General features: G+C 39.2%; 1 protein-coding gene across 5 annotated transcripts in view; it reads left to right on the forward strand.

Annotated features, from left to right (window-relative positions):
- The first annotated feature begins 314 nt into the window (after positions 1–314).
- The window catches only part of LOC102550976 (uncharacterized), a 184,252-nt gene continuing 166,426 nt past the window's right edge, over positions 315–18,140 (forward strand). For 3 of the 5 annotated variants that reach the window (XR_015633217.1, XR_015633215.1, XM_087577248.1), the window contains exons 1-2: positions 315–548; positions 1,101–1,228. Coding sequence is in view for 1 of the 5 variants with exons in the window: in XM_087577248.1 (XP_087433374.1) it covers positions 1,180–1,228 (49 nt within the window). In the remaining 4 variants the exon portion in view is untranslated. Of the gene's footprint in view, positions 549–1,100; positions 1,229–16,243; positions 16,343–18,140 lie in introns of all 5 variants that reach the window. The other 2 variants (XR_015633214.1, XR_015633216.1) reach the window with 1 other exon arrangement.

Raw genomic sequence — 18,140 nt, forward strand, 5'->3', positions numbered from 1 at the left:
AATGGAAACAACAAAGGTAGGAGTATAAGGCTTGGGGAGCAAGGCTTAGGGATTTCAGGGACGCTAAGGGGTGGGTTAAACACAACTGCCTAGATAACAAGCAGAAGTCAGCCAGAGCTGGAATACTAGAATTGTCCAGGAAACTGTGGATCCCAGTGGGACTTGTGGGAACCCAATGGGAAGCCTAGTGGCCAGCTTGCTTGGATGTGAGGACATGGCCTTAGGGAGTGGGGGTAGTTGGGGCGGTTGTTTGTTTAAAATAGTTGGATAGCAGCAGTTGGATAATTAATACCATACCCTCAGCCTTACAGGGTGACCATTCTGTTTCTGGAGATGCTCAAGGAACCAAACAGAATAAAGGCAAGAAAGCTGAAAGTGTAGCTTCACTATGAGCAGTGAGGGTGTGATGCTCTGCAGGAATGAAGGCTTTTTGCTCCTGGAAAGGGCACAGCATGCTTCCAGCTCAGGTTCCTCCTTGAAATTCACTTCAGAAAACCTCATTTTCACAAGAGGAGCTTAATCATTCATGTTTTCGCTATGGAACTAAGGTACTTTGAATCAGAGGGGAGGGATTTTGTGTACTTTCAGAGCCACATATGAAAATCTGTGCCATGCCAAGAGTGTATGGGAATGTATGGACCTGATTCTGGCCTCTAGAGGCCTGATTTTCAGGAAGATACATGAGTTTTTTCCTCTTTACTTGAGAAGCATCCTTTGTTCTCTCTGTCTCTAATTCCAACTTCACATTTTCATGCTCAGATAGGCTTCTAATCTAAAATATTAATCTGTAGGAGTTACTGGCATGCTAATAATTGGCACTAATTAATATGTTCCTGGTTAGCTAAATGGTACTTAAAGAAGGAAGTTTAGTTTGTGTAAACCTTGGCTTTGGGGTGCTCAGGAAAAATACCAGCCACAGGAAATGCATACATCTCCAAAAAGTAACCCAGTAAGAGTGGCCACATCAACCAGTCTACAAATCTTGTCTTCCTGTGGGTTATATTTCATGGCTGGGTCCTTTTCCCACCTCTTCTGGGTACTGACTTCCCATGCATTTTTTCTGCTTAAGAACATTCTTCACAACTTCCTGCTCTACACAGGCTGGTTACTGAATCCAGGAATGTCTGGGGCTGCAGAGCTTGCAACATGTGCTGAAGTGGAAAAAGAACCAGGAGCCACATGTATGCCCTTGTGTCTGCTCATGCATCCCGGGAGAGACTAAAGTCCTGTAAGCCAATTTCAACTCTTAGACTCATTGCAAATAGATTCACTGGGTCTATAATATAAAATATTATGTTTATTTAACTCCCATAAACTTATCTCCTTTGTCTTTGTAAGCTGCCTGTTCAACTAAGGAGCCACATTCTTTCCCCAGTTAATAAAGCTTAACATTTTCCTCTGTGCTTATAAATTTAATTACACCAAGACTCATTTAATTTGTCAAACTTCACCTAGGTTTTCTAAAAGCAACCCAACAACACATTATAAATGTAATCTTTAGAATAAAAAAGTTAAAAAGTTATTTCGTTCCTTTTTGTCTCAAAAGTACTACCTTAGATTTTTCTATTTTCAGAAAAACAGTAAATAGCAATGAAACTGGGTAGCAGATTCTTTCTGGGCTTTGGAAGAGCTCTTCCTCCTCCTCTTCCTCTTCTTCCCCTTCCTCCTCCTCTTCCTCTTCTTCCCCTTCCTCCTCCTATATCTTTTCTCTCCTTCTTCTCATGAAAAAGGAGAAGGAAAAGGAGAAAAGGAAGAGGAGGGGGAGGAAGAGGAGGAGGAGGAGAAGGGGGTGGAGGAGGAAATAGCCCCAAACTGAATTTCTTTAATTATGATTTCTAGGAACTCTAGATAAGGAAAAGGTGAACTAAGGAGTGTTCCTCACTGGACTCTTTGCAATATCATGGGTCACCATTGCATCCATTTTAGCTTCCATGACTCCTTTGGATTAGGAAGAGGGAGCTCTGCTCTCTCTGAGAGAAACAGAAGCACTCACAAGTCTCAGAGAGTCAGGATTTGCAGTTAGTTGGTCATCTAGCTTTTCTTAGACCTCCTTCAAACAGAATCTATCTAAATGATGCTGTAAAATTCTATTCCTCATTTATAAGAGCATCATGACCTTCTCCTAAGGAAAAATATTCATTTTCATTTTCACAGTCTTTCTATGGGTTGTCTAGTGATTTCCAGAACTCCTTCTCTGGGTAGACCTACAAGCAATCCCCCCTTTCTTTTTTCTCGGTCCATTTGTTAACTTTTGGCTTTGCTTTAGTTTAGTGGGTAAGATATCTATCCCTTTATTAACAGTATCTAAATATAGTCTAGATAATTACCTTTTCATATTTGCTTCTTAGAATTTATTCCTCTACAGCATATTCATAGAATGGCATTTTACCTAGATGTTTGGCCTAAGAAAGGCTTTAAAAATCGAATGTCTCTGCTTCTTTCTCATCTGGAATTTTGATAGTATTAAACTATTTGATGAATGAAAGAATAACAGCTTTTAGTTTTCCTCTCATAAGGAATGAACCTACAGAGAGAGGAGTAACTTTGAAGCATTCTTTTTTCTGGCAATACTCAGGTGTGTGGTGTAGATAAATATTCAAACATTTTTTTAGCCAAGCTCCCATCAGAAAGCAATTTATTCCTGTCGTGATCTTGCCTCTTTGGAGATCATGGAGGGAAGAAGAATCAAAATTATTTCCAACTACATAATGTGTTTTTGTATAGATAGATGTTTTGTGCAGGCTTACTGATTCCTGAATGATAATATATTGATTGATTGCTTTAGAGACAGAGTCCCACTATATTGTCCAGGTTGGCCAGTTTCCTGCTTTGCATTTTGCATGGTATTTCTGAGGCATTTTGTTGCACATAGGACACTACTATACTGCCAAGCTGGTCTCAGACTGTTGGATATGGCCTTCTTCATAATTCTGTTCCTGAGTATCTTGGACATAGGTGCTCTATTTTGTGTTTGGAGTAGTGGAACAACAGGCACTCTGTTCTATGCCAGACTTGAGAGGAAGATTTTGTTGAGACAGAGTTTTATGTGGGCTAGGATGGCCTTGAACTTGATTTAAATTTGATGATGTCCTTGAACTCCTTAATCCTCCTGCCTCCATCTCCTGAATGCTGGGATTATGTGAATATACATTTTTAATACAACTGCAGGATCAAGCCCTTTGTTGTAGGCCTCCTTACATCCTCTGCTTCAGCCACACTCGGAGGTACTCTAGACCTGTATGATTATGATTGTTCTCCCAAAGACCCACTGTTCCATAGCTACAAATGAGAGATCTAAATGGGGCTCTGGCCAGGGGAACAGATTCTTCCTCCTATTTCATTAAACACAGGTATTGACAATGCCTGGGGAACGTCACTTGATTCTTTTATAGCCTCTCTAAGATGTACTTACTAAATTTTTGCTTTGTGTAGTTTGGGCTGCTTTCAAGAGTAACAAACAGTGTTACTATTACTACTGGGAGCAGCAAAAGAAGAAGTGTTTGGAACAGGGACAATGTTTCCAGAAGGATTACCATATCCCTCTTATTGGTTCTTCTTTCAAATTTTTAGCTACAGAAAGCAGTGGTTTGGGATTCTTTGGGGAAGGGTAAAGACTAGCCCAACAGCATGAGTATTCAACTCCAACATTGGTTTGACAACTTAAGAGATGGAGAGGGAGATAGAAAAACTTTTTAGGCTCTTAATCATATATAACATGACTGATTCATAGCATACAGTCTCAAAACACAGAGAAGACTCTCTGATGGTGATGTTGTTCTAAGGACAAAGTGGAAATTGACTAGGAAGAAAACCCAAAGGTTGACTCTTTATTGCCAGTGAAGGCAATGGAAGAAAGGAGAGGTGTCAAGGTAGTCTATCGATATGCAGATGGTCTTAGGTGACCCCCGTAAAAGGGTTCTTTTAAATGGTCAAAACCCATAGGCTGAGAATGGCTGCTTCACCTCTGGATGAAACAACTCTCAAACACACTGGTCTTTGGGAGAAACTTATTCCAGCTGCAGCACTGTTCCTATGTCTTCCTCCTTTGTTCACTATTTTTTTCTTTAAGACCCGTGACAGGGCAGCAGCAACGCCAGGCACAGAATGTGGTGTCCTGGCCAGGCACAGTATTTTCTGTAGGAACACATATTCCAGGACCTCCATAAATGCCTGGTACATGGTTACTGACAAATTGCTTGATGCCTACCAAGCAGAGACCATAAACAGAAGTTCCTGGTGTTCATGCAGAAATGCTCAGTTCAGGCAAAGATTAAAACAGAGACTGAAGGAACACCCATTCAGAGCCTGCCCCACATGTGGCCCATACATATACAGCCACCCAATTAGACAAGATGGATGAAGCAAAGAAGTGCAGACCGACAGGAGCCCGGTGTAGATCGCTCCTGAGAGACACAGCCAGAATACAGCAAATACAGAGGCGAATGCCAGCAGCAAACCACTGAACTGAGAATAGGACCCCCGTTGAAGGAATCAGAGAAAGAACTGGAAGAGCTTGAAGGGGCTCGAGACCCCATATGTACAACAATGCCAAGCAACCAGAGCTTCCAGGGACTAAGCCACTACCTAAAGACTATACATGGACTGACCCTGGACTCTGACCTCATAGGTAGCAATGAATATCCTAGTAAGAGCACCAGTGGAAGGGTAAGCCCTGGGTCCTGCTAAGACTGAACCCCCAGTGAACTAGACTGTTGGGGGGAGGGCGGCAAGGGGGGGAGGATGGGGAGGGGAACACCCATAAGGAAGGGGAGGGGGGAGGGGGATGTTTGCCCGGAAACAGGGAAAGGGAATAACACTTGAAATGAATATAAGAAATACTCAAGTTAATAAAAAAAAAAAGAAAAGAAAAAAGAAATGCACAGTTCAGTTTTGCTGAATGTGGAGAGTTTGTGCTGTTCAGTCCACCTGCTCCATACCACTTAGGAATAATCCTTGTTATGGATAGTTCTATTTCTGTTTGCTATATCCTTCCCTGCCCTTCCTTTATCAGGCTAATCACAAGTTATTTGTGTTTAGGCATGTACAGTTAAAGAACCCATCATAATAATAATATTTCAGGTTTTCTTTCTACATGATGTTATTGCCCAGTGTTAGCATTCTGTCTAAGCTCTGTGCCACAGTTACCTGGCAACAGCCAGGTATACCTGACACTCTAAAATGGGCTGCTTGCCCCCTTGCTCTCTTGCCTTTCCTTACCCCCTCTCTCCCCATTACCCCCCACACATGTGCTCATGGCTGTCCTCTACTTTCTACTTCTCTACTCTCTGTCCCTGACTCTTTCTCTCTGTCTCTTTCTCTCTGTCTCTCTGTCTCTGTCTCTCTCTGTCTCTGTCTCTCTCTGTCTCTCTCTCTGTCTCTCTCTCTGTCTCTCTCTGTCTCTCTCTCTCTGTCTCTCTCTCTCTCTCTCTCTCTCTCTCTCTCTCTGCCTTTCTCTGCCTCTACTATCATCTTGACTCCCCTCCCAATGTCCTGAAAAAATTCTATTCTATACTATACCATTGTGTGTCTGCTCCCCCGGGGTGGTGGTGGGGAAGGGATGCCTCAGCATGGGCCTGCAGAGGCACCCCCCCTTCCCCATACCTCACCCATACATAGAGCATATCACCTCTCTCTTTTTATAAACACAGCATATGAGTGAACCCAATGGTGAAAGTCAGCTAAACCCTGAAATTGACAAGGCCCCTAGACAGCAGGAAGCAGTTTAAGAGGTACAACACCCCTAGTCCCTTTTCATCATTTTCTTCCCCTTTCCCTTTTTTTCTTCTCCTTGTGATAAGAAAAAGGGAGATATGTTGGTATCAGGAACCAGCTTTAATGTTGGTTGCAGATTGCCTCCGAATCCAGCGGTGACATCACGCATAGGTGAAAGGAACCAGTGCATCTGTTGTCATGGCAGTCGCCATACATTCCCAGTTTCCATTTGGTTTACCTTCCACCTTTACCTGTGAATGGTTATCCACAGCCTAAATAAAAGGCAGACCCCTCTGTGGCTAACCCAGCCGTGATTTGAGCAACAACTCCAGTTCATGCAGTCTTCTTTTAGCCCATCAGTTCTACTCAGAATACGCTATGCCATGGTCAGCACTCTTGCCACAGTTGCTCCAAGAAAGGAGTACAAAAAGAGCTCTGATTTTTTTCCAGAGTGTCAATGCTGTTTTTGATGTGTTTGTACTTTTTAAGGAGCTGATGTATTTCTTTAGTTCTTCAGTCTTGGCTAATGTCTTCTGTAGGCCAATATAATGTAGGGGGATATGCCAACTCTAAGAAAAGTCCTTAGGGGGTCCTATATGCCTGTTCTGTCTGTATTGGAACTCACTGCTATGAGAAATGTTCAGGCTAACACATTGGAGAAAAAGGCCACATAGGGCCTAACAGTGGCATCATTAACAATTGACTTCCTGCTGATCTCCAGGAAGGATGCTGAGAAAAAGTCCATATGGTACCAGCTGAGCTTCTAGTTAAATTAATGTTTTAATTTTATCTTATTTTTAATTGTATCCCCCCTACCTCTCTCTTCCTCCTTCTCCCTGTCCCTCTCCTTCTCCCTGTCCCTCTCCCTTTCTCATGCAGGTCCCTTGTGCATATATTATGGCTTCCAGCTTAGTGTTTTGGGATTCCTGAATGTGCAAACAAGTGGGTCTCTGTTTCTTGTGCCTTCTTTTGGGCTGTTTTCTTTCTGTTTGTTTAATTATGATGTATTTCTTTTTGTTTTATCCTATTTTATTAGAAGAACTTCCTGGTGAAAGCATAGAGTCTTGAGACCTTGGGGGAGAAGAATCATCATCATTCCAAAATCACAAAAGTTTGACATGGTTTGTTAGGTAGCAGTACCAAATGAACAGTCAGTAATCCCTCCCCCTTCCCCACATGCCTTCTTTCTTTTTTGCTATCTCTTTCCTATATTATAGTTTCATACCGACAGGAAAGTGTCTCTCTCCCCCATGACCATGGACTTCACTCTGACTGGTGAAATATGGGCAGAGGTGATAAGAGTCCTGTTTAGTATTTGGACCCCACCAGTTAACAAACTGAAGCAAACGAAGACAACACAGAATTACAGAAATTAGGTGCTCAGGTTCCTCAATGCATTTAGAAAGCCAGCAGTGCCTCAGGGTCACATAGCCACCCAGAGCTAGGTGTATATGTCCTAGTTAGGTTTTATTGCTGTGATAAAACACTGATGAAAACCAACAGGTTACATATAGTCCATTAGGGAAAGCCAAGGCTGATTATGGCTTTCTATCTCTCTACTTTTTCCAGCTCCTCCCTACCACACCTTATCACCCATCTGCATCCACGTCCTTTGTTTCTCATTAGTAAACCAACAGCCTCCTAAAGATAGCAATAAAAGAAAATATAATAAGATAAAGCAAAAACTAGCATATCAGAATTGGACAAACAAACAGAAGGAAAAGAGTTCAAGAAAAGGCCCAAGAAACAGAGACACCCACTTGTTTGCACATTCAAGAATCCCATAGAAACACTAAACTGGAAGCTACGCACAAAGGACCTGCAGGAGACTGGAAGAGGGAAAGGGAGGAGAGGGAGAGGAAAAGGGAGATGAGGAGAGGGAGAAAGAGAAAGAGGGAGAGAGAGCAGAGGAAGAGGGGGAGGGAGAAGGAGAGAAAATATAATTAAAAAATAATAATTTAAAAATTCAAAAAGGAAAAGCCCTGACCTGATGTTGTGAGACAAGGAATTTCCTAAAATGCCATTGAGTTCATTTGCTTTGCTTTTGGCTATCCCTGCTGGACAGGCATCCTACCCTTAAGAACAGTTTGTTTCCCCAGTGAGACTTCGTTGGAGGAAACTCTATTTTCATTTGCAAGTGGTTATCAATTTGAGATTGCTTCTGGATTAGAGATGGCAGTGTGTGTGTGTCTATTTCCTTCTGTTCTAGGGCCCCATCTAGTGAAGACCTGTGCAGGCCCTGTATATACTACCTCAGTATCTATGCCTTCAAATCTACCATGTTGATTTAGAGGTTTTGTTTTCTTGGTGTCCTCCATCCCCTCTTTCTGTCTCCTTTTCTGTGGTCTACAAGCCCTAAGGGGGAAGGGTTTGATGGAGACTTCTCATTTACTGCTGAGTGTTCTAAGGTCTCTCACTCTCTACATACTGTCTTGCTGTAAGTCTCTGTATTTGTTCCCATCTGCTGCAGGAGGAAGCTTTCCTGATGATGGGTGAGCCAGGCACTTATCATGTGTTTCTGGGTCTGGGTTACCTCACTTTGTGTGAAACTCATTTTCATTCATTAAATTACTGATTATTTGTTTTTCTTTTTTCTTAAATCATTTTTAAGTTAGCATGGATTTTATTCCAAATATATATATACATGTATATATATATATATGAAATTCTATTTTGTTCATATTTGCTCCTTTTCTGTCATTCCACCACTCCCTGATACTAATTCTCTTATTCTCCTGAATAATATCCCTTCTGCTTTCACGATATCTATGTATGTACATACATATGTGTTTATACCTGTCTTTCATATAAAGAGAAAAATATTTTCCCTATCCTGTCATTCTTCTTTCACCTTTATAGTTCTTTTTTACTTTCATGCAACATGTATATGCATATGAGTGTACACACACACACACACACACACACACACACATCTTTGTTCCACATATGAAAGAAAATGTGACATTGTGTCTTTGAGTTTGGATAAATTTGATTAACACAATAATATCTAGTTTAATCCCTTTTTCTGAAAATGACATAATTTCATTCTTTACAGCTAAGTAAAACACTGTTATGTATGTGCAGCACAGCAGATGTTTCTTTATCCATTCATGTGATGTGTGTCTTGGGTGGTGCTGTGTCTTGGCTGTTGTGACTACTGCAGCAACATGGATGGACAGACAGGCATCTCTGTAGAATGCTGACTCAGCTGTTTTTGGGGTATGCGCCTAAGAATGGAATAGCTGGATTTCATGATAGTTATATATTTGTTTTCTAAGGAAATTCTGTAATTATTACCATTGTGGTCTTACAAGTTTCCATTCCCACTAAGAATACATAAGGATCTATCTTTTCCAAAATTCTTGCTGCCATTTGTTGTCTGTTGTTTTCTCAATGATAGCCATCCTGATTTGTGAGATGAAACTTAAATGTGACACAGTTTGTGTTTCTCTGGTGACTACTGTGTTGAATATACTTTCAAATACTTATTACTATTTTAAAAGATGTAAGTTCATTTCTTTTGCTTGTTTACTGATTAGATGATTGGGTGTTGATTAACTTCTGGAATTCTTTATAGAGTCTAGATAGTACCCCTTTGTCAAAGGTGTTGTTGGTTTTGATATTTCACATTCTGGATGTTGTTTCTTCATTCTCTTACTCATTTCTGTTGCTGTATTTAAGATTTTTAATTTCATATAATTTCATTTGTCAATTCTTAGAGTTAATTTCTGAAGTATTGAGTCCTTTTCAGAAAAGCCAATGTTATGTCTGTCTCTTGAAGTATTAAATTTTTTTTGTCTAGCAGTTTCAGAGCTTTGTTTCTTAGATTAAAGCCTTTTAACCCCATTTAAGTAGATTTTTGTGTACACTGAGAGTAAAGGGATCCAGTTTTATTCTTCTACACATGGGCCTCCAGTTTTTTCAGCATCATTTGTTGAAGAGGTTGTGTAGTCTGCAATGAATGCATCTTTATGCATAATCTTTATGGATAATTAGGAGACTACAGGTGTGTGTATCTGAGTTTTCTGCTTCTATCCAATCAATCTACATGCCATTTTTGTTAGTATGTCTTTGTAGTATAATTTGCAATACAGTGATATTTTTAGTATTATTCTTTTTGGTAAGTATTGCTTTGTATATATATACAAAATTTTAAGGTATTTTTCTAAATCTGTGAAGAAAGTCAATGGGAAATTTGGTAAGTATTACATTAAATTTATAAATTGTTTTGGCTACTATAGCCATTTTCACAATATCAATTCTTCAAATCCATAGAGATGGAAGGTCATTTCATCTTGTAGTGTCTTCTCCAATTGGTTTCTCTAGTGTTTTGAAGTTATCATAGAATTCTTTTACATCTTTAGCTAGATTTATTCTCAGCTGTTTTTTCTGAAGCTTTTATGAATGGAATAGTTTTTGAGATGTCTTTTTCTGCAAGTTTATTACTGATATATAGAAATGGTACTGACTTTTGTTTGTTGGTTTTGTATCCTGTTCCTTCACTGAAAGTATTCATTAGCTCCAATGGTTTTCTGGTAGAATATCAGAATCACATGGGCAAACAAAGATAATTTGACTCACTTCTTATTTGTTTTTTTTTCTTTCGTTGGATTGTTCTAGCTGGCACTGTGTTGAGCAAGGGTGGCAAGAGAGGACTTCTTGTCATTTTACTGACTATAGCGGAGATGCTCTCAGTTTTCTCTTATTCTTCATAATATTAGCTATAGGTTTGCTGAACACCACAACTTCATGTCAAGGTATTCTCTTTTTCCTTCTAGTTCCATTGTCATTTTTGATGTGAAGAGATGCTGAAGTTCATCAAAAAATTTTTTCATTTATTCAGATGAACATATGATTTGCACACTGAAGTCTACTTATATTTAGTAGCAATTTATTGATGTATATATAGGGAAAAGGTTTTGTACTCCTAATGAAACTAATTTGATCATGATCTTGCTGTGTTTTTGCATTCTGTTTCCAAGAGTTTTATGGAGAATTCTTAAATCTTTATTCATTGGGGAAAGGTTTGTTTGTTTGTTTTATTAGCAGTTATTTTTTTGTAACTTTTATTTTTTCTTCCATTTTTATTAAATTGGGTAATTCTTATTTACATTTCAAATGTTATTCCCTTTCCCAGTTTCCAGTCCATCAGCTCCCTAACCCCTCCCATTCCCCTTCTATATGGGTGTTCCCCTCCCCATTAATCCCCCATTACCGCCCCCCCAACAATCCCATCCACGGGGGGTCCAGCCTTGGCGGGACAAAGGACTTCCCTTTCCACTGGTGCCCCTACAAGGCTATTCATTGCTACCTATGGATTTGGAGCCCAGGGTCAGTCCATGTATAGTCTTTAGGTAGTGGCTTAGCCCCTGGAAGCTCTGGTTGGTTGGCATTGTTGTTCATATGGGGTCTTGAGCCCCTTCAAGCTCTTTCAGTCCTTTCTCTAATGCCTCCAATGGGGGTCCCGTTCTCAGTACAGTGGTTTGCTGCTGACATTCGCCTCTGTATTTGACATATTCCGGCTGTGTCTCTCAGGAGAGATCTACATCCAGTTCCTGTCAGCCTGCACTTCTTAGTTTCATACATCTTATCTAGTTCTGGTGGCTGTATATGTATGAGCCACTTGTGGGGCAGGCTCTGAATGGACGTTCCTTCAGTCTCTGTTCTAAACTTTGCCTCCCTATCCCCTCCCAAGGGTATACTTGTTCCCCTTTTAAAGAAGGACTGAAGCATCCACATTTTAGTCATCCTTCTTGAGTTTCATGTGTTCTGTGCATCTAGGGTAATTTGAGCATTTGGGCTAATATCCACTTATCAATGAGTGCATATCACATGTGGTTTTCGTTGATTGGGATACCTCACTCAGGATGATATTTTCCAGTTCTATCCATTTAACTATAAATTTCATAGTCATTGTTTTTGATAGTGAGTAATATTCCATTGTGTAGATGTACCATATTTTCTGTATCCATTCCTCTGTTGAAGGGCATCTAGAATCTTTCCAGCTTCTGGCTATTATACATAAGGCTACCATGAACATAGTGGAGCATGTGTCTTTGTTCTATGTTGGAGCATCTTTTGGATATATGCCCAAGAGAGGTATAGCTGGGTCCTCAGGTAGTGCAATGTCCAATTTTCTGAGGAACCTCCAGACTGATTTCCAGAATGGTTGTACCAGCTTGCAATCCCACCAACAATGGAGGAGTGTTCCTCTTTCTCCTCATCCTCGCCAGCATCTGCTGTCACCTGAATTTTTGATCTTAGCCATTCTGACAGGTGTGAGGTGGAATCTCAGAGTTGTTTTGATTTGCATTTCCCTTATGACTAAAGATGTTGAACATTTCTTTAGGTGCTTCTCAGCCACTTGATATTCCTCAGCTGTGAATTCTTTGTTTAGCTCTCTACCCCATTTTTAAATAGGTTATATGTCTCCCTGCACTCTAACTTCATGAGTTCTTTGTATATTTTGGATATTAGCCCTCTATCTGTTGTAGGATTGGTAAAGATTTTTTTCTCAATCTGTTGGTTGCCGTTTTGTCATAACAACAGTGTCTTTTGCCTTATAGAAGCTTTGTAGCTTTATGAGATCCCATTTGTCGATTCTTGATCTTAGAGCATAAGCCATTGGTGTTCTGTTTCAGAAATTTTCTCCAGTGCCCATGTGTTTGAGATTCTTCCACAATTTTTCTTCTATTAGTTTGAGTGTATCTGGTTTGATGTGGAGGTCCTTGATCCACTTGGACTTAAACTTTGTACAGGGCAATAAGAATGGATTGATTTGAATTCTACATGCTGACCTCCAGTTGAATCATCAACATTTTTTGAAAATGCTATCTTTTTTCCATTGGATGGTTTTGGCTCCTTTGTCAAAAATCAAGTGACCATAGGTGTGTGGGTTCATTTCTGGGTCTTCAATTCTATTCCACTGGTCAATCTGCCTGTCTCTGTATCAATACCATACAGTTTTTATCACTATTGCTCTGTAATACTGCTTGAGGTCAGGGATGGTGATTCCCCCAGAAGTCCTTTTATTGTTGAGAATAGTTTTAGCTATCCTGGGTTTTTCGTTATTCCAGATGAATTTGAAAATTGTTCTGTCTAACTCTATGAAGAATTGGATTGGAATTTTGATGGGGATTCCATTGAATCTGTAGTTGCTTTGGTAAAATGGCCATTTTTACCATATTAATCCTGCCAATTCATGAGCATGGGAGATCGTTCCATCTTCTGAGATCTTCTTCAATTTCTTTCTTCAGAGGCTTGAAGTTCTTATCATACAGATCTCAAGTGGAAGCTTGGTTAAAGTCACACCGAGGTATTTTATATTATTTGGGACTATTGTGAAGGGTGTCGTTTCCCTAATTTATTCCTCAGCCTGTTTATCTTTTGTGTTGAGGAAGGCTACTGAATTGTTTGAGTTAATTTTACACCCAGTCACTTTGCTGAAGGTGTTTATCAGCTTTAGTAGTTCTCTGGTGGAACTTTTCGGATCACTTAAGTATACTATCATATGTGCAAATAGTGATATTTTGACTTCTTCCTTTCCAATTTGTATCCCTTTGACCTCCTTTTGCTGTCTGATTGCTCTGGTTAGGACTTTGAGAACTATATTGAATAAGTAGGGAGAGAGTGGGCAGCCTTGTCTAGTCCCTGATTTTATTGAGATTGCTTCAATTTTCTTTCCATTTAGTTTAATGTTAGCTACTGGTTTGCTGTATATGGCTTTTACTATGTTTAGGTATGGATCTGGAATTCCTGTTCTTTCCAGGACTTTTATCATGAAGGGGTGTTGAGTTTTGTCAAATGCTTTCTCAGCATCTAATGAAATGATCATGTGATTTTTATCTTTGAGTTTTTTTATATAGTGGATTATGTTAATGCTTTGCCATATATTGAATCATCCCTGCATACCTGGGATGAACCCTACTTGATCATGATGGATGATCATTTTGATGTGTTATTGGATTTGGTTTGTAAGAATTTTATTGAGTATTTTTGTATCGATATTCATGAGGGAAATTGGTCTGAAGTTCTCTTTCTTTGTTGGGTCTTTGTGTGGTTTAGGTATAAGAGTACTTGTGGCTTCATAGAAGGAATTCAGTAGTGCTCTATCTGTTTCAATTTTGTGGAATAGTTTGGACAGTATTGGTATGAGGTCTACTATGAAGGTCTGATAGAATTCTGCACTGAACCCATCTGGACCTGGGATCTTTTTTGGTTGGGAGACTTTTAATGACTGCTTCTATTTCTTTAGGAGTTATGGGGTTGTTTAAATGGTTTATCTGTTCCTGATTTAACTTTGGTACCTGGTATCTGTCTAGAAAATTGTCCATTTACTCCAGATTTTTAAGTTTTGTTGACTACAGGCTTTTATGGTAGGATCTGATGATTTTTTTGAATTTCCTCTGATTCTGCTGTTATGTTTTCATTTTTATTTCTGATTTTGTTAATTTAGACACACTCTCTGTGCCCTATGGTTAGTCTGGCTAAGGGTTTATCTATCTTGTTGATTTTTCTCAAAGAACCAGCTTTTAGTTTTGTTGATTCGTTGTGTAGTCCTTTTTGTTTCTACTTGGTAGATTTCAGCCCTGAGTTTGATTATTTCCTGCCTTCTACTCCTCCTGGGTGTATTTGCTTCTTTTTGTTCTAGAGCTTTTAGGTGTGCTGTCAAGTTGCTGGTATATGCTCTCTCCTGTTTCTTTCTGCAGGCACTCTGAGCTAGAGTTTTCTTATTGTTGTTCTGTCCTTGTCTAGTTTTAGTATAAGGATAACACAGAACATAGAGAATGAATTTGGTAGTGTTTGCTCACCTCTTCATCTTACAGAGCACTTTAGGGAAAATTAGTGTCAGCTCTTCCTTAAAAGTCTGATGGAACTCAGCAGTGAGTCCCTCACCTGTTGGGTGTTTCTTTGTTGGTTGACTCTTTTACTGTTTCAGTCTTGTGGCTCAGTAAGGGTCTACATTATTTATTAGCTCTTATTCTTTTGTCTAGCAGTTTCAGAGTTTTGTTTCTTAGATTAAAGCCTTTTAATACCATTTAAATTGGTTTTTGTGCATGCTGGTCCATATACATCAGATGTGCTTAATAACATCCACATTTCCTTGATTTTTCAGATTTTGAAATCTTTAGTTTTCCAAGTCTTCCTATTTGTGTTTTATAAGTTTTCAGTGGCATGCTTCCACTTCCACTTCTGATTTTTATTTATTTTGGTTTCACCTTTTTCTTTTGTTTAGCTTGCATAAGATTTTTTTTTCAAATATCAAGCTGTTTCTTTCACTGATTCTTTGTATTCTACCTTTAGTCATTGTCTTAGTTTGTATTCCCAGTACCTTGCTATGATCAAATACCTTGAAAAAAAGCAATCTAAAAGATAAAGGGATTATCTAGACTCAAGGCTCAAGGGTCTATCACTATTGGGAAGTCAAAGGTGACAGGAGTTTGAGCAGCTGCTCACATTGCTTCCACAGTCAGGAAGCAGAGCATAATGAATGCTACTGCTCAGCCTTCTTTCTTTTGTTTTTGTAGTCCAGGATCCAAGAATAGGGAATGATGTGACCAACTTTGGACAAGTTTTTCCACATTCATTAATCCAATCCTCTGCAAACAAACATAGAGACTCATTTCCAGTGATTCTAGATTGTATCAAATTGATAGCAGAGATTAATCACTGTAGAATTTTCTTATTTTTTTACCCTTACCTTCATTTCTTTCCATCTTTGCAGTTTGGCTTGTTATTGTTCCATAAAATTTTTAGGTGTACCATTGCATTCTATATGTGTCATCATTCTGACTTTTACAAAAACAAGTAGGCATTTATAGCTGTAAACTTTCACTTTAGAAGCTACTATTGTATCCCAAATGTTTTGACAAGTTAGGCTTTCATATTTATTTTATTCTAGAGATTATAAATCTTCTGTACTGATTTCTTTAATGCTAGTTCAATTATATATACTGTTCAATCTTCAGCTATTTTTAGTACTTGCAGATTTCTATTAATTTCCAATTTAATTCTGCAATGCTTTAGTAAGGTATGGCATTATTTTAATTATTTTGTATTTGTTGAGACTTATCTTATGACTCCTAGTGTGATATATTTTAAAGACACTTTCATGGGCTTCTCAGAAGAATGTGTTTGGAATAGTCTTTGCATGTCTGTGAGGTTGATTTGATCTTTGGTATAAATAAATCTGCAGTTTATTGAATTTTTATCTGAATGGTATACATATTTATGAGAGTGAGTTGTTGAAATAACGCATTATTAAGAACCTAACTATCTTTTCATGTCTATTATATTTGCTTTGTGATATGGGAATTACAATGTTAGTTGCATATATATTTACAACTGTTAGATAGTTTCACTGGATGGTCCCCTTGTTAATGATTGTCTTGGATTTTTTCTGAGGTTTTTTTTTTTAGCAGCAGCCATTTTTTCTTTTTGCTGTAATCAGGACCTCTCTTCATTGTTGTGTTGGGCAGGAATGATATTTTTCCTTCATAACAGCTATGCCATTGGTCCCCTGACTCTACAGATATATCAGATGTTTCTGCTGCCTTCCACTGAAGTTCTGTGTTTTGTTTTTGCACTCTACACACACCTCAGCTTCATGGCCTGAGACCAGTGTCTTCATGTGAGTATACGTTTCTTGCTTGTGTTGAGAGTTCATATTTGTTGTCCATTTTGTTTCTCAAGTTGACTCATCCCCAAGTCCAAGAATGCTGGGCCCCACGATTGACAAAGAGGCCTTGAGAAAATTATAGGATCCTTTTGTGCCAATTACAGGGTTTATATTAGCAATGCCTCTCTCTCTCTGAATAGCTTAAGCTTATTATGCTCTCTGTTGCATTTTAAGTTTATGGATGAGCGTTTGCCATTTAACAACAAAAGTGGTAGCTGATGAATACACAGATTGATTGGTTTTTCAGGGCTGTGGAAAATGTAGTCTATGACATCTAGAAATTGCACTCAGGGCTCAATACCTAGTAATAAATGATCAAGTTATCCCCCAAAATAATATTGCTTAATGTCCCTTGGAGATGGTTTGTACTTGAGACTCTGACAGTGACTAAAATGCTTTCAATTATAGGTATAGCACAGCTTTCTTTCACACTGCTTATTTTTCTATTAGCATTCATGATAAAATCAGGCAGAATTTATTTCAGGAATCTTTATAACTTGATGAAATTTTTATGTGAACATATGTCTTTTGTACAACTTCAAGCATTTGTTAGAACTGGGGCAGGTAAGAGGCTAGTTGCAGGGGATCCTAAAACATCTCTGTTGAAGTAGATGTAACAAAGGGCATACATGGTACAAATTACTCCACCCTGATGTCAAGATGTCTGAAGCCCAGGGTTAAGACTACTTGATATTGTGCCCAGGTCTGTCTCAACCCTATAAGACAGTCTGTGAACCAGTAGTATAGGCCACATGGGTCTCACAAGCTACCTGGAAATAGCAGCAAATCTGTTTCTGTATAGGCGGGGCTCTGCCTCTCTATGCAGAATAGTTGTAACAGCTTTTGGTAACTTATGAGGTTGCTTATGAAGTGGAATGTGGAATGTGAAGCCTTCTAGAGGGACATCTTTAGCTTGGACTTACTATTCAGTTTCATGGACTGTGCTTGCTTTGGCTGTAAGGCTGATTGGGAGAGGAAGGAGCTTTCCTTTGTGTGCTTGGCATGTTCTGACTTCTGACCAGAGGAGGAGTGTGTTGGGGGATTACAAAGGTTCAGAGGTCCTGTGGGGTCCTGTTCGCATCTTATGACTTGTGATAGTGGTAGCTGCTAGGGTCTGTTCATATTTCAACTCCTTACACTAATAGCCACATTTTTTTCTCCACTAGCAGTACTATGAGGGGTATAATTGCTGTGGATGGCTTCTATGACTTGATTGTAATGCTCAAAGCTTTTTGCCACAGGAGAAGGCATCTTCATAGATCTCTCCTCTGTGGCAAAAATTTCTTTCTTTTGAACTTCAAGTTTCTGTCCTGGTAAAAAAAATCTCATTGACTGTCTCTTTCCCAAGATTCTGTTTTCTATTCCCCAACTATGTAATCTCACAGTCCAGTGACCCTTCCTGAAGTAAGGGCACATTGGGAAATAGGGTCTCATTATATAGTTTTAGCTGACTTGGAGCACACTATGTAAATCAGGCTGATCTGCCTGCCTCTGTTTCTTGAGTTCTAACATTAAAGACTTGTATCATCATTCCCAGTTTAGGCAAAGCACTTCGTTACCATGAAGTGGTTACACTTGGCAGCTATAAATGAACCACTGAGCAATTCTGCCCACCGCATACCCCAGCGTTTTCTTCAGGATGAGTGTTAGACTTTAAAGGACCTGCCTTCTAGGATTCAGCAACATAATATAATGGAAAGGACAAGGGCTGTGAATCTGTATACAACACTTGCACAGGCCTTGCTTGGTT

Source organism: Rattus norvegicus, chromosome 11, assembly GCF_021556685.1.
Source record: "Rattus norvegicus strain SHRSP/BbbUtx chromosome 11, alternate assembly SHRSP_T2T, whole genome shotgun sequence".
NCBI classification, from domain to species: domain Eukaryota; kingdom Metazoa; phylum Chordata; class Mammalia; order Rodentia; family Muridae; genus Rattus; species Rattus norvegicus.